This window comes from Pteropus vampyrus, unplaced genomic scaffold (genome assembly GCF_000151845.1).
Source record: "Pteropus vampyrus isolate Shadow unplaced genomic scaffold, Pvam_2.0 Scaffold60, whole genome shotgun sequence".
Lineage (NCBI taxonomy): Eukaryota > Metazoa > Chordata > Mammalia > Chiroptera > Pteropodidae > Pteropus > Pteropus vampyrus.
The window spans coordinates 1,881,207-1,898,081 of NW_011888841.1; the positions used below are offsets into that span (position 1 = coordinate 1,881,207).

Below are 16,875 nucleotides of genomic sequence, written 5' to 3' on the forward strand. Positions count from 1 at the left end.
CTCAATCATCTATACTGCACGTGACAGGTTCTCGACGATATAACCAGCTTCGCTTCCTACCAACCTCTTCGATATTGCAGTCACATCATTTCTACTTTCGAATACACACTAAACTTGTTCCTGCCCCGAAACTTTTCAACTTGCTCTATTTTCTGTTTGGAACTGTTCTACCTTAAGACCCCACATGGATGCATCTTTTTATCTTTCAGGTCTGCTTAAATACCTCTGCTCTGAAAGTAGAAACACACTCACATTTTTGTTTTATTAGCATTCTGGCCTTTATCACTACCCAAAATTACTTATCTACTTATTACCTATCTCCCTCCATAGAATATATGATCTATAGGTACAGAAACCTTATGTATTTTTTACATCATTGTATCTCCAGGGTCCATAACAGTGGAACAGGACAGGTACACAACAGGTATTTGTTCAGAAAGTAAATACCTTCTTTGTCATAAAATCCCTGGTTCTGTTATTTCAACTATTTACAATATTAAAAGTAACGATTTTAAAAATTTCTCTTTGCCTAGTCCCCAGCAGATAGCAGCAGACCACAAGGAAAGACAGACTTTAGAGAGGAAACAAAAAAATTATAAAACTAGATGCAAACACTCAAAGAACAACCGTCTGGGACTACTTGGGTAAAGATGGAAGAGTCTTGGAAATTATGATGTGATGTGATATAATGCAAACTTAGAACGAGACAAATTTTTAAATGAGCCCCAAGCTCCCTAATCATTTTGTTTCCTTTTATAACATTTCATCGTCATCTGACATTTTGCACATATGTGTATTTTTTAATCATCTCTCACCCACTATAATCTCAACTTCTTTGCGAGGAGGACAATTGCTTGGTTTGTTCAACAGCATCTAGAATAACACCCGGTTCATAGCAGACTCTCAATAAATATTCGTTTAACAAATAAATGCATGAAAAATAAAAGGTAAGTTAAAGTCATTATGGTCCATTTGAGTTCGCTTGACTTAAAAACATCTTTTTTTCTTACGATATTTATCCAAAAAGATTGAGTTGTAATACTTATATGAGTAAGCTTCCTTTATCAAAAAAATTTTTATAGACTATCCCATTTCCTCTATAATTCCACATAACTATGGCATGACTGTTGAAGAACCCAGATGTCATCCAGCTAATTGCTTTTTCAAAAGAATCATACCACAAATAATGTTTCAGTTTCATTCATCTCACCGAAAATTGGAAAAGAACTTGAACTGCTGTAATAAATTGTAATATCTTCTTTCTAATAGCCATTCCAAAACAGGAATGAGTTCTATTTCTTCTGCACCATCTACTTTGGAAACCTGCAAATACAAAGCACAAAAGTATGCCTATATCAGCGCATATGTATTTAAGTGCATATTTTTGTTTATATAGAAGTTGTTTCTTCCATTTTCAGCTGACGATGCATATTAGAGATATTTCCATATCTGCCCTTACCGCTGTGCTTCACTGAGATGTGGGCCTGCCCATTTGTACATAGAGTTTAGCTGGGAGGCTGGGAGGGCAGAGGATGGCAGACAGACAGTAAACAAATGATTAAAACAAGTCATTGTATAATTATAACTTGTGATAAGTATCAAAGTGCTATGTAAGAGTATAATTAGGGGGATTCGTACACTGTCAATGCAATTTCTGACAATCTGAGAAAACATTTTTCTGTTTTTATTACAATTCCTGTTAGGTCAGCAAAGGCCTGTTTCCTAGATCTTTCTGTGAAAAAATTACACTAAATAAGTATTTAAGAGGTAAAAACAAAATCTTACAATCGAATCCACAAAGCTAAATCTCTACAAAAAAGAAAAAAAAAAAGTCACTATTATATAACTGTCTCCCAATGAGGTTTTTAAACATACACTGTTCCTCAAATGACCAGGCTTGTCTGAAATGCACAAAGATAAATTTACCCAATTAAATTCTATATTGGGTAATATTTTTCCATTATATTCCTGAAAGCTAAAAACACCCATCGTATATTACCTTTGAGATAAATGAAGCAGTAATAATCCAAAATTCTTTGCTATGTCTAACTCTGTGATCCGAGACCACCCGAAGATTATATGGATTATAAAGAACTTTAGACGTTTTCCGAGGAAGGCAATATATAAATTCTCCATCATCTTTCAAAGGTTCCTTAGGTTAAAAAAATATTTTTTAATTTACTTGACCAAATTAAGTAGCAAAATGGCTGAACAGATCACTTAGTAAATTGAAGCAATATTAATATAGATTAAAAATAAGAATAATATCATTGAGGAAGGCTAACATTAAATTGTATCTAAACGAAGTTCAATAAAACTAATCTTGAGAAAGATTTGATACATTTAATTTTAATTCTTATATATAATGTGGCGATAAAACATTCACGAAAATTGATCTATACGCTTAACACACACTTATTAACCCCAAGAACTTGAATGCTTTTTACATACATGCTACGCTTCAGGTAAATATGTCTTTTGTCTGCTGACACCAGAAAACTTTTGAGCAGATTAAATTTATCATTTACTTTAATAATGGTTTTGGTTTAGTATAATAAACAATAGCTAATATTTAAGTAATAATGTTTAATATCTTAAATTTAACCCCTTAAATGTAAGGGATTGAAATTTAACCCTCTTAATATCAGTAAACAGATGCAGAAATTAATATTTTGAAGAGTTAGATAAGTTGAGAAAAGTCACAAAGTGAAGTGGCAGAGCAGGGATTGGAATACAGTCTTACCCTAGACTCATGTTCTATAGTAATATACTATAATGCCTCTTCCTCTTTACCTGGCACTACCCATAAATCAGGCATTCCGCATTCAGAAAAAAATTTAAGTGTAATTTATTTTTTAGCTTTGAAACTTTTAACTTTTATTGATAAAAACTCCACAAGGAAATTTAATTTAGTCTTTTTCTGGATAATTAAATTTTAATATAAAAGAGCATTTCGTATTCTTTCACTGTAATTCAGTGATGCCTTCGGAAGCCGTTGAATTGAGTAACAACAGTTTCCAATCGCTATTATTTTAAATTTTGCATCCAGTTTTATTTTTTCTAAAAAAAAAGTGTCTTCCTCGAAGACTGTTATTGTTTCTTCTCGATTATCTCAGCTGTTTTACTTTCTTATTTTGACTTCTGATACAGTGTGTACCTAGAAACCTTAAAAAACAAGTTTAAAGCTGCAAACAAAATGAAATAAATAAGTTCTGAGTGATGACTTGTGATGACTTGTATAGTACATTATTGGCCATTCGAGGCATTTTTGTTCTCAATTATTTTTCCAAAAAGTCAAGGTCACTAGAAATATAGATACATTCTAAATGGATTTTATATATATATGTGTGTGTGTGTGTGTGTGTGTGTGTGTGTGTGTGTGTGTGTATATAATTAACTAATCTAATTATAGAGGCATAAGAATATATTCCAATTAAATTATTCTTTTCAATTAAAAAGAGATATTTTCCACATTCTCAATTCTTTCTCCACAAATAGTCCACCGGGCACCATATCACATGCATTATCTCATCTAATTCTCACAGCTCTCTAAGGTAAGTACTATGATCTCTATTTCAAGGTCAAAGAAACTAAAGTTCAGAGAAGTTAGGAACTTGCCCAAAATAACACAGTAAAAGTATTCATAGAGATTCAAAACTAGGTGAATCTGATTCTATTAGGCATGTACTTTCCCTTACATTAATGCCACCTTTGAATAATAATCAAGAGACCGTTTATCCTCACGGTAACAAAGCAGGGACCGGCAAACTCTGGCCAGGACCAGGTGCCTATTTTTTATAAATAAAGTTTACTGAAACACAGCCACCCTTGTTTATGTATTATTGTCTATTGCTGCTTTTGCACTGCAATGACAGAGTTGAGGGATTGCAACAGAGATCATATAGCCTGCAAAGCTTCAAATATTTATTACCTGGCCCTTTTAAGAAAAAGTTTGCTGATCCCTGGTCTAGAGCAACGGTTCTCCACTGTGCATCAGAATCACCTCGAAAGCTTAATAAAATGCAGATTGCTGGGCTCCATTCCTGGAGCTTCTGATCCAGAAGATCTGAGGTGGAGATGAAACAGGTATTTTAACAAGTTCCAAGGTGATGCTGAGGCTGCTTACCTGGGAACTGCACTTTGAGAATCTCTGATCTAAGAGTAGGAAGAGAGGGTCCTGCTCAATCTTAGATCACCTGTAATAAATGAGGTCACAGGAGGAAGCCCTTAGTTCTTATCACAGGTTGTACCCTATGGTCATTTGACCTTGGACAAGACAAAATTTTTCTGAAGAGGCTAATAGGTAAGGAGAAAATGGGAAGGGTGAGGAAATACAGAGATGATACAGAAAGTCAAGTACCAGGGGGTAGGAGAGGAAGAATGGCAGAATATTACAGAAGTACATCAGGATTTCTCTTTAAATCACAAAAAAAAAAAACCTAATAAACATGAATATAAGAGTAGATTTAAATTTCAGGCAGATGTCTTGTTTTGTCTGTTCTCCATTCTTTAAATAAGCGAAATGAAATGTCAAACACTTCTTTCTCATAGCATTTACCATGAAACAAGACCGTAATCTGATATCAGTGTAATAATGTCCGATTTTTATCTAATATCTGAAATGAATGAAATAGATTAAGACAGTTTCAAATATTAATTTTTATAGTATACAACTGAATAAAATGCATAATACCTTTAGAATAATCTTCCGAACTCCAGTTTGGGGACTTCTGTATTCCAAATTATGGTGTGGTAATACTGTTTGCCAACCGAGCTTTTCTCTTAGTTGAATGATATATCTTACCACATCGTCATCATTTGATTCTGGTTTAGAACATTAAAAAAAAAAGATCCAAAGTAAGTGTGAATACGGGCACCACTTAAGGATAATGTATAATATTCCAAATCTTTACATAGAGAAAAATTTTGAATGGTAACTGACACTTAAAGTTTACAGACTATATAGTTGAAGGAGGAAATACAGCTTAAAATTCCATTTTAACTGAGGCTGGAAATAAGGAATAATATTTTGTCATTTAAGAAAGATTGCAAAAGACCTAACTCCACAATTATACAGGTAGTTAGCAAGAATAGACACTAGAACAGAAACTAGTTAGAAGGCTTTTCCTGAGAGCTTTTCAGAGGCTCTAGCAGGGGAACGCAGGGGCTCATATACCCTTGACCGAAGAACGATCCTCTCCTCCGTTGAGGAAGGTCGTCCTCTTCCGTCGAGTTCACAGCTTGGGGAGGGACGCATATGCAGCAATGAGAGAAGAAGGGGACACTACTTAGCCAGCCAGACCGGCCAAATCAACCCCGGCGATCAGTGGGGTGAAGATGTCGCAGCCAGATCAGCTTCATACCCAGAAGGCTTTCCTTATATAAAGGTCTAAGCTGGGGCAGAGGCAATAGGGTCAAAGGAAGGATGACTATGTAAGATGGAAATGTTCTTCCTAAGAATACCCATCCAACAGACACCTTTCAGATCAAATCTTTCTTGACCTTTTGGCAGCTGATGGTTCTCTCCTTCTTGAAACATTCTCTTTTTCTTGACTTTTGTTCACCATGCTCTAAAGGCTGTCCTCTCAGCCTTAAACTTATTTTCTTGACAAAACAAATCATGGGAGCAGCAGCACACCAAAAGCCAGGCTGGCAAACCAACCACGCTTCGAAGTTGCTCGAGATCTCTGGTCTTCCACAAATCATAAACACCAGCTAATCAAAACAACTCCTTCGCTAAGGATTAAGTGAGACTTGGGGTATTGTATAAGGCAGTATCAGGGATTAGATAAGGTAGGGCATGACCATAAGAGTATGTTCCCCCTTAAATTCCGTGCCCCAGGCACCTCACTTGTCTCACTTTCATCTGGGCCTTGTCAGTTGCTTAAACATGCAAATAAATTTAAAACACTTAATTGAGAAGAAAGCTAGTTAATATCACATATAAAAGAGAAGGGGAGGTATAACACTTAGGGTACGGAGATGACACAGACTGTGTAGTCCAGCCAAGATGATATCACAGACTCAGATATGAAAACACAGAACTCAAAATAGTGTGGTGTTGGCACCGGAAAAGAAAAATATCCATACAACAGATTAGAGTCTGGACCTATGACGACGTATAACAGAAAACCCAGTAAGTGTAAAACGCAGTATTTCAAATCAGTAAGGAATGATTAGGTGCTCATAACTCATGGTGGGAAATCGGTTCTAAAAATATTTTTATAAACATTCATAAAAATATGTAATTCTATATGCACCTATATAATTATTATTACCTGGATAATAATTATATATGGAGTAGAGATCCATATATAGATGAATTAGAGAAGGAAATGGGAAAAGCAAATTGCAGAGCTATTAGAAGAAAATATGGGAGACTATGTTTAAAAGCCTAGTGAAGGCTTCCTGAAAGAGAATCAAAGCCATGTTAAAAGAAAAACCTGTCTTCCTCCAACTAAACAATGTATACAGAAGAAAAGCTACTATAAACAAAGTTAAAATATAATTAACAGATTGGAAGAAAATATTTATAACCTCCACAAGAAGCTAGGGATTAAAGTACCAAATATTTAAAGAATTCTTCCCAACTGTAATAAACATTTTAATAGAAAGATGAGAAAACAATACATAGGAAAAGACAAATGGCCAGTAAACATATGAAAAAAAATGTTCAACCTCATTTGTAATCAAGGAATTGCAAATTAAAATGACCGAAAAAAGCCATTCTCACCCATCAGACTGGTGAAAAATGAAAAGATGGAAAATATCAGTTGCTGGCAAGGGTATTTCTCTCATGCCGTACTGTAAGTATAAATTCATACAACCATTCTTGACGTCAATTTAGCAAATTTAATAAGTTTGATAGAGACTGTTGGGAAATTAAAGTAATTTAGGACAAGTTTAAAAAGAATAATTTTTCAGAATAAGTAGTAAATTTAAGAAATGTAGATCCTCCAAAGAGTTGGGGGAAAATTTTTCTAAAAAGTCAAATTAATTCAGAAATGAAAGAATCATAGATACTAAAAACAGACACTTATTATGTACTAAACATTGAAGGGTGATACGCTTTCCTAGCGTGATGAGTGTTCAGTCTCATCCAATGTAGCGATTCTTTATCTCAGTAATACAAGGAAACTGGCCTATATTCCACGTTCACAGTGAGTCAAGAATACAGTACCAAGGGCAAGGTCAAGAAATTGCACCTTTCAAGAGACAGCCTTCCAGAGGAAAACCATGAGAAAACAGGGAGCAGAATAAAGATCGTGTTTATTTGGTCTACGTAAGCACGATACGATATATTGTTATAGCCACCCGATAAAACTCCATCAGTGAGGACGGAGGCTAAGTTTCTAGCTCCCTCACTTTACGAACGTATAGCCTTGAAGAAGCAATAGTAGAGGACAGAATCTTCGGCAGGAGTAACAAGACAGTGGTTAAGGAAGAGTTCTGGCTGGCTTCTAAGGGTAGAACTACGCAGTCTCTTCCTAAGGATACCAAGAAATCCTTACATTTAGAAAGTTTAAAATAGGACTTTTGCTGACTGGACGTGTATAATGTAACAGAGTATATTTATTTCATTATGTGAACGTGTTCTCGTAATGGAAGATAATACATTAAAACTGTCAAATGAGTAACGGTGCTAGAAAGTACTGTGCTAATTCTAAGGAAAGCGATCGCTGTGGACTAGGGGCCGCCTTGAGAGCTTTGTAGAAGACTCAGAAAAATGGATCTCAATATAAGGCTGTGGGCGGATGAAAAGAGAACACATTCTAGACAAAAACGCCATCGTGAGAGTGACAAAGGGAATCCCAAAGGCACGCGTCGGCACGAATGAGCCTCGAAAAGACAGATTACAGAAGGGTGCCATAAAATGTCACTAATGTAAATTTCAAATCTTTTATTAAACCATATTATACATACAGAAAAGTACACAGATCACGCATAGGGATGCGGCTCGATGACTTTTCAAGTGTTAATATACCCTCTAACCAGCACGCTAGCAAGAAAAAAAGTGAAACCAGCACCCTGAGGGCTTCGTAGAAACCCCTGGGCCAATAACCCCACCTCATCCCTTTCCCACAAGAGGTCCTACTACGCTGGTTTCTAAGACCAGGGATCAATTTTGCCTAGTTTTTACTTCGTATTGATAGAATCACACAGTCTGTATGCTTCTGTATCCAGCTTCTTTGGGTCAATATTGGATGTGAACTTTTGTATACACAAAATAATACCATATATTTTTATGGATGTATTAGTTATCTATTGATGTTTAAGCAACTGTCCTAAAACTTATCAAGGTTGAAAACCATAAATATTTATTATCTCACAGTTTCTATGGGTCAGGAATTCAGAAGGAGCCTAGCTAGGTGGTTCCGGCTCAGAGTTTCTCACGGGGTTGCAGTCAGAATGCTGGTCAGTGCCGTGATCATCCTCAGGCTTGACTGGGGCCGAAGGATCACTTTCCACGAGAGCTCGCTCGCCTGGCTGTCAGCAGGAGGCTCCTGTTCTTCAGCTGCACCTCTCTGAAAGGCTGCTTACCTGGCTCACATGACAGCTGGCTCCGCCCCGAGAGTGAGCCAAAAGAGAAAGTAAGAGGAGAAGCCACTGTGCCTCTTACGACTTAGTCTTAGAAGTCACACAGCATCGCTTCCGCCATATTCTATTTTTCAGAAAAGAGAACTGTCCCTTCCACTATCTTATTTGTCGGAGCTGAGTGGCTAAGTCCAGCCCTCGCTTAAAGGGAGAAGAACAGGGCTCCACCTTTTGAAAGGAGCGTCACAGAATATGTGGACTACGGATACATGTCAACATGGAAAAAAACATAAAACCGTAAATGGAAAAGATAGTCAACAATTTCAACACAGTTGTTCGCTGACACTAATTGTAACTGAAACAAGAAAACAGGGAAAGGAAAAGTTGGGGAGTGGCTTTAGCTATCTGTACCGCTTTATTTTCATATTTGTTTTCTATTGCTGTATAGCGAGTTACCACAAACTCGGTGTAAAAGACAATACGAATTTGTTATCCCATAGTTTCCACGGGTCAGGAGTCTCGCCAACTTTAGCTGGGTCCTCTGCTCAGCATCGCACAGGGCTGAAATCAAGATGCTGGCTGGCTCTGCCCTCATCGAGAGGCTTGGCTGGGGGTGGGGCTGCCTCCACGCTGCCCTGCCTTGGTGGCAGATTTCCTCTCCTTCTGGCTGGATGACTGCAGTCCCCATTTTCTTGCCAACTGTTGGCCTGATCTCAGCTCCTGAAGTCGACTTTCAGGTCCTTGTCACGTGGCCCTCTCTGTAACGTGGCAGTCTGCCCCTTCAAAGGCAGCAGGATGGCATCCACTACTGTTTCTTGGTCTCACTTAAAGGCTCATCTGATCAGGTCAGGCGTGTCTAGTATAATCTCTTCTGATTAACGCAAAGTCAACTAATGAGGGGCCTTAAATACATCTTGGAAATGTGATATAAAATGGTGGAATCAGAGGAGCGACATTCCGCCATATTTGTGGGTTCTGCCTGCAGTCGAGGGGAGGGCATCATACGAGGTGTATGCAACAGGGGGAGGGAACATTGGAGGATATTTCAGAATTCTGCCTAGTACAACTTCCTTTTTAAAAAATGATGAAAACGTTAACATCTGTTAAATCCAGGTAGTGAGAAAATAGATATCTTTTAAATTATTCTCTCCACTTTGTATATTTGAAAATTTTCATAAATGAAAAAAAAAAAATCCTAACTACTTAGGATTTACCAGTCTATGTCTTCAAGGGTTTATGAAAACTAAATGAGGGGAGCAAATTAAAGAAATATAATCATTAAAGGATTAGATTGTTTTTCTTTATCTGGCAGCAATTACACCTAAATTGTTCTTTCTTACACAGATACCAATTTCAAAACACTGCAGAACAATGTGACAGAATGCTAGGAATTCTTAACGTACAGCAACAGTGATTACGTCTGTTGCAATAAGATTGACTGTGTTAGCTTTCTGATGCATTACAAATTACCACAAATCTAGTGGTTTAAAACAACGCACACCTCTGTGGGCCAGGAGTCTGGATATGGCTTAACCGGGTGCTCTATTAGGGTTTCAAAGGCTGAAATCAAGGTGTTGGCCGGAGTTGAATTCTCATTTGGAGGCTCAACTGGGAAAGGTTCTGCTTCCGAGTGGTTGACAGAATTCATTTTCTTGTGGCTGAAGGAGTCATAGCAGCTTGCTTCTTCAAAACCAGCAGAGGAGAGAGAGATTCCAGAATGAGTTGGCTAGGAAGATGGAGTCTTCTGTAATGTAACAGAATCACAGGGGTGACAGCCATCACCTCTGCCATAACCTATTGGTTGGAACCAGTCACAGGCCCTGCCATGATGTGGCAGGAGTGGGGTGGAGTCAGACAGGGCAAGAGCACCCCCATATCCATGCAGGTTTTGTGCTACGAGGCATTTATCATTTTGAGGGCTTTCTCTTTAAAAAATGAAGCCTGTATGAGTAAGGGGCCCTGAAGTTTAAGCTTCAATCACTTTATGATAAATCTGCCATAAACCAGAGTGTGTCAGTGAAAAATAGAAAAGCTTCCTTCTTCCTATAAAACTTAAATTAAGAATTTTAGGAAATATAAAGAAAGTACAGGTATGGAGAAAATACAAACTGGAAAATGTTAGTAGAAAAAAATCTGTTTATATTAGTTATTTATTTGGAGATTTAAACTCTATATCGGACAAAGACATACAATTAAATATAATGATACCATAAAGTTTTACTAAAAGGAGAAAACAAAACCACACATCTTAACCTTATTTCTAGTTCTACAGTCATAACTTTCGGGGATTGTTCTTAATTAAGATCACAGTCACTGAACAGTCTCTGTCAATTTTTTAACCTATTGAAATTTAAGTTTTCAAAGAGATTTTTAAAAATTTAACAATTTTTAAGCAACCAGACACAAAATGCAATAAGACTGCTGAACCACAGAATAATTTGAAAAACGACAGTGTCGCCTAAACAAGCCGAGTTGGTAAACCCACTTACCTAATCTATCATAGGGCGCAAGGCTTACTTTCTTAACTTTTAGACAAGTGAGAGGTTGATCCTTTTTTCTCTTTGATTTCTCTTTCTTCTTATGAACCAGGGGAACTGGCTCTGGAGCAAGTACGTCTTGCTGAGTTCTACTTTCTTGGAGGTAATCTGAAAATAAAACCGCTATTAACTGAATAATCGCTAAGAGCTATAAACAATATCATGGGGATTCTACATACCAAGCAATGTAGCTGATCATTACACAGTATTTACACAGGTTCGGAGTCAAGCTGACTCGGTTCCGAGCTCTGTTACAAGCTTCACTTCCTACGGTTTCGTCATTTGCCTTGTAAGTTACCTGTCTGCCTTACTTTATGACCTTTAAAATGAGGACTGTTATAGTAAGAACCCCATCGGGTGTTACAAGAATTCGATGAACTAATATGTTCAAAGGACACAGTAAGCGCTTACTAAGGTGAATGTTATCGATTTTATTATTACAATAAATCTTTAAAATGTGAATCCCCATGTAAAATAAATGCATAACAACCCCTTTTTATTAATTTAATTTGGTAACTGAGCCCGGAAAATATTTAGATACAGGTGCAGAAAAGTAACATAGGGCCTATTTCTCATATTCCTTCTACGACTTACCCCATGGGTGGATTTTCAACATGAAAAATGGGAAAACTATTAAAAACGGGGCTTTTTTTTTTTTTTTAAAGCAAATACATTTTACTTTTTGTCCTCATTAATTTCAAATATTTACATAGTGCAAGACACTGAGCTACAATCAAATAGGTGATAAGACACGATGATCTCAACCAAAACAAAATGAACACGAGTGAAATATCCCATAAGCTTCTTTTCGGCCAATAGTCCTGACGCAGAGGAAAGAGGACAGGGAAGGAGGGGACGAGGCTGAGAAGCTCAAAGGAGACCGCGCGCCTGTCTCGCTCCAAGGAATCAGAGGTTTCGTTGTGGGCTGGGGACAGGCCTGGGGATGAGCGAGCCAAGAAAACAGAAGGACTGTCCAGGAGAGGACAAAGAGAAAATGTGAAAACCTCCCTTTACCTTTAACACCCATTCCGAGAGTTTGCCCACCTCCTTGCCTTAACTGCAACCTAGTTATTCCCTGAAGACTTCACTACGTGCAAACCTCTCAAGTAGTGTTTGTTTATACTGCAACACCCCATACACCTCAGGATTGGAAAGTGGGCTTATTTTCTTCCTGGTTCCCAATTTACTACTTCCAAATCGTTACAATTTGCCCCCTGAAGGGCGGGGATCCTCCTCCTCTGAAGCTCGTGCCTTTTCATGACGTCATGCTCTTCCCACTGCCACCCATCAACTTCCTGGTCACTCGGTCTGGAACCCTGGCTCCGAGCAGGGGACTACCTTCTCCATGTGAACTCTGTCATGGTTCTGGAAGACTTCGGGGTTCACGAATGAAGACCTGTCTGATACTGGGCCCCTCCCCACACTTCCTAGACATCTCTAGCCCACAGCAACCAGCCGCTCCCAAGACTGTCCTAGTGCTTGTCATCACTGGCCACTCTCCTTCCTGCTCGCTTAATGCTCCCGATATCTCCATTATTTGATGTCATCAGTACCTTCGGTTTACTGCCCCCTTACTTTCTTACAATCCATCATCCTTCTATTTTTTTTCTTCCATCTTTCTGTTTATCCAGCTGAGATTATGTCGTCTTTCAACAACACTCTTATCAATATCCTAATGTCTCTCTTCCTTTTCATCTCACCTATAAGGCAAAACACCAGCCCTGGGTGAACTCAACTCTCTTTGTCTCTATGCCTACATCCTACAGCCTGGTGCTGTTAGAGAAATCCCCACAATTGGGAGGACTGAGAATCTCCAAAATTCATTTTAATTAAGCACAAATGAACCCTGAACACGAAGCTGAAATCCTACTGTTCACTGGGTTGACTTGCTCTTCCAGATGTTTCAATGGCTATTTCAGATGGTCTCCACGCTCTTCAAATCTCCAAGCCTTTACCTTCCTATCTTTCTACGTCAACTGATCTCGTTCCTCACTTCCCAGGGCAAATAAAAGACATCAGGTGAGACTTCCTTCATTTTGCCATTGCCAGGTAGGCCAAGTAACCCACATCTGCACCCATCCTGTCCTTCTGCCCTGCTGACCAGCAAAGGTCTGTTTCTCCTTCATCCAAAACTAACCTTGCCCACCTTTGGCTTAGACCCCATCTCCTCATGCCTACATTACTAACCATGCCTTTTCTTTCTACTTCATATCCGAGCAGCTCCCATCTTAAAAAGAAGCTATTTCTAGACCACATTTCCTCCTAGTTAGCAATCTATATATCTTGTCTTTCTTCACAAACTTCTCAAAAGAGTTCCACATGAACACTATTCTATTTCTTCATCTACTATCTACTTCTTAACCCATTCCAGCCAGGTTTTGAAACTCCACTAACATAGCACTCAATGACCATATCCTTTGGGTCGGCCGACTCAATGGACATTTTCTGCCCTCATTTCACCTGAATTAACAGTGTTATCTGATGCTGTAGACCACTCCTTCCACTTCTATTGAGATATAATTGACAAATAATAACATATCAGTTTTAGGCATATGACAAAATAATTTGATCTTTTTATATATTGAGGAATGCTCACCATAAGTCTAGTTAACATCCTTTATCACAGTTACAAATTTTTTTCTTGTGATGAAAACTTTGAAGATTTATTCTCTTAGCAATTTTCAATTTACAATACAGATTAACAATAGTTGCCATGCTGTACATTATATCCCCATGACTTAATTTATAAATGAAAGTTTGTACTTTCGACCACCTTCACCCATTTTGCCTCTCCTTCCCCCACTGCCAGCCTCTGGTAACTACCTCTCTGTTCTCTGTGAGTTTGAGGGGTTTAGTTCTCTGTTTTAGATTTCACATTTAAGTGAGTATTTGTCATATAGTATTTGTTTTTCTCTGTCTGACTTATTTCACTTAACACCCTCTGGGTCCATCCATGTTGTCACAAATGGCAAGACGTATGTGGCTGAATAATATTCCTCTGTGTGTGTGTGTGTGTGTGTGTGTGTGTGTGTGTATCACAATTTCTTTATCTATTCATCCATTGACGGATGCGTAAATTGTTTCCGAGTCTTATAAATAATGTTGCAGTGAACATGGGGTAGAATATATCTTTTCAAGTTAGAGTTTTCGTTTCCTTTGGATGAATATCAAGAAGTGGAATTGCTGGATTGTATGGTAGAAAGGAAGAGGAGATAGACGATACCGGATAGAACCCATGTTCCTGAGGACGTAGCAAAGGGGGAGCTCCAGACCTGCAGTGGTGGGATTTACCCCAAAGGAGAGGAGGCATAGTTACCCCAGAGACAAGAATTTACTGTAGATGGGGCTGGGGAGCTGGAAGTTAGCTGTTCCCACTTGACAACCTCTATTTTTCCTTTTTACTTTAATAGGAGGCACAGCCAAGTAAGAGAGCCTAATGGTTAAATTATGACAGTTTAAGCAGAGGTTATGAGTAATGGGAGGAAGAGCTAAAAGGAGACAAGAAAAAAAAAAAATGAAACCAGACAGCACTGAATGCCCACTGATGCTGGCCACTGTGAATTAGGACAAAGAACCATTTGATGTGATTGCGTAAGTTCGCTGCAAAAAGCCTTCCCATCCCAGGGATGAAAGCAGAGAAAATTGACAATTACATCGATCAGAGTTCAAGTTCTGCCAAACTAGATGCGGAGGAAAGAAATGGGAAATGGAGTTAAAGATATCGGGAAGAGAGTGGCTGATCCAGGAAGTAAAGAATGGAGAGTCGAGAGTAACCTTTATAAAAGTAAGGATATAAAAAAGCCAGATAAAAAAAAGGAAATTGTGGTTAAAAAAAGATATTAGAAATGGTAGAATCCGGGATAGGAAGAAGACTAAAAAAAAAATGGAGATATGTGGAGGAGTAATCAAGACACCAGTAGATGAGACAACAGAGGTCACGACGTCGCCAGAGAATGTCCCCCCACCTTCAGAGCCTTTACCTCAGGGTCAAAACTGAGATGATATGCATGACAGAATGATGCGGACTGTAAGTTGCTAGAGAAATATCAGATATTCTTGGCAGTAGCAGTAATATCACTGTTATTTTTAATATTATGATCAGTATTTATATTATGTTCCCTTTAAAAGGCAAGGGGTGCATCTGAAGATATTGCTAATAGCTATGACTAATGAAATTAGTAAAGTACCAAATCTTGTATTTTGAAAGTAGACTCTAGTATTTCAATATATCTCATTTGTTTTCTCAATTTTAATGCTATGAAAACTTCTTTCCATTCCATAAAAGAGAAATCAACGTGCCTGGATAGTAATCATCTTGATAAGTTTCTTCTGTTTTCTCTGACTTCGAAGGTGCAGAAAATGTTCTAAATGTTTTATATTTCCAGGTTTCCTTTTCTGTTGTTTTAGATAGCTGATTCTCTGATGGTGTGACATAATTGTAATTTTGCTCTTTATAAAGTCTAATAGGATAAAGGAAATAAGATGCTATGGTTAACATTCTCTGTAACTTAAAATGTAAATCTTTACTCTGTACTTTACAATACAATATAATATCTATCCTTTCAGGCAATTTTTGATAGGAATTTTGATAAGCAGATCTGAACATAGGGTTGATTTAAATGCTAAATAGATCTAAGCGATATTGAAAATTTAAAGCTAAAAGAGACTTAAAAATCCTCATCTAATTTTAAGATGAAGAAATGTTAATTAAATTAGTGGCAGAGTAAGGTCATATACTCATATACGAGTCTACTCATATATTACCCTCAATACTCATATATTACCCTCCTTTAAAAAACAACAAAAGCAACCACCAACAACCCATATCAAGATTAAAACCAAAGTCTTTTCACAGTACATGAGCCAACTGTCTACTTTGTAAGTGTTGGAAAAATCTTTTCATACAAACAGAACACAAAATCACTACCCACAGCTGACTTATGCGATGGACCATATTTTTACAAGGCAGAAGAAATTCACGATTTTGTAATTCTTTACATACACTTCTTGGTAAAAAAAAAAAAAATACCCATTGGTATGTTAAACAAAAATACTTCATCACATGAACAAGAAGGTAATACTTCTCTTCAAAGACAAAGCGCAACGTCTTTGAACTTGTTTATAGCTTCATCAGGGATTCTTAAATCCTTTCCCTCTGAGCATTTTGTGAGTCCCGCTTAATTTCTAAACACATTGAAAAGTTTCCTCTTCATTGAAATGCCTATCCATATACTTTTATTTTGGTACTGAAATGTTTACTGCTTTCTTAATAATATTTAGTTCCTTTCACATTTTGGATAGTAATCTTTTGTCATTTTGTATGTGTTGAAAATGTCTTCTGGTTTGGACTTCTCTTTTTTAATTTCTTGATAAAGTCTTGATAAAAAAGAAGTTCACAACTTCATTATAATCTACTTCATCTACCTTCGACTGTGTAGGTTTGTATTGTTTATGTGTTACTTAAGAAATCTTTCCTTACTCCAAGGTGAAGACAAAATACTTTTTCCTTAACAGTTTCAAAGATTCACATTTTAGAATCCTTAGAATTCATACACAAGTCCTTAAATCCTTGAGTTCTGAGTTGTGGTGTGAGGGGCAGATCAAATTTCTTCCCCCTCCACATAAGGATAAGTAGTTGCAACAGCACCATTATTAAACACTCCCATCTTTCCCCTCACTGACCTGTAACACCCATTGCATACTATTAACTATCTCTGGTTCTTTATTTTTATTTGTCTATCCTTATTTCTATATCATGCTGCTTTAATTACTATAGTTTTGATAGCTGTAAGTTAAGACTCTC

The 16,875-nt window shown here is 37.5% G+C and overlaps 1 protein-coding gene across 1 annotated transcript in view; it reads right to left on the reverse strand.

Moving 5' to 3' along the window:
• The window catches only part of DNAH14 (dynein axonemal heavy chain 14), a 221,193-nt gene that overhangs the window by 202,661 nt on the left and 1,657 nt on the right, over positions 1-16,875 (reverse strand). The window contains exons 2-6 of the mRNA XM_011360885.1: positions 15,401-15,532; positions 11,025-11,182; positions 4,694-4,824; positions 2,000-2,152; positions 1,211-1,323 (exon numbers count right to left, since the gene is read on the reverse strand). Of these exons, the coding sequence (XP_011359187.1) occupies positions 1,211-1,323; positions 2,000-2,152; positions 4,694-4,824; positions 11,025-11,182; positions 15,401-15,532 (687 nt within the window). The remainder of the gene's footprint in view (positions 1-1,210; positions 1,324-1,999; positions 2,153-4,693; positions 4,825-11,024; positions 11,183-15,400; positions 15,533-16,875) is intronic.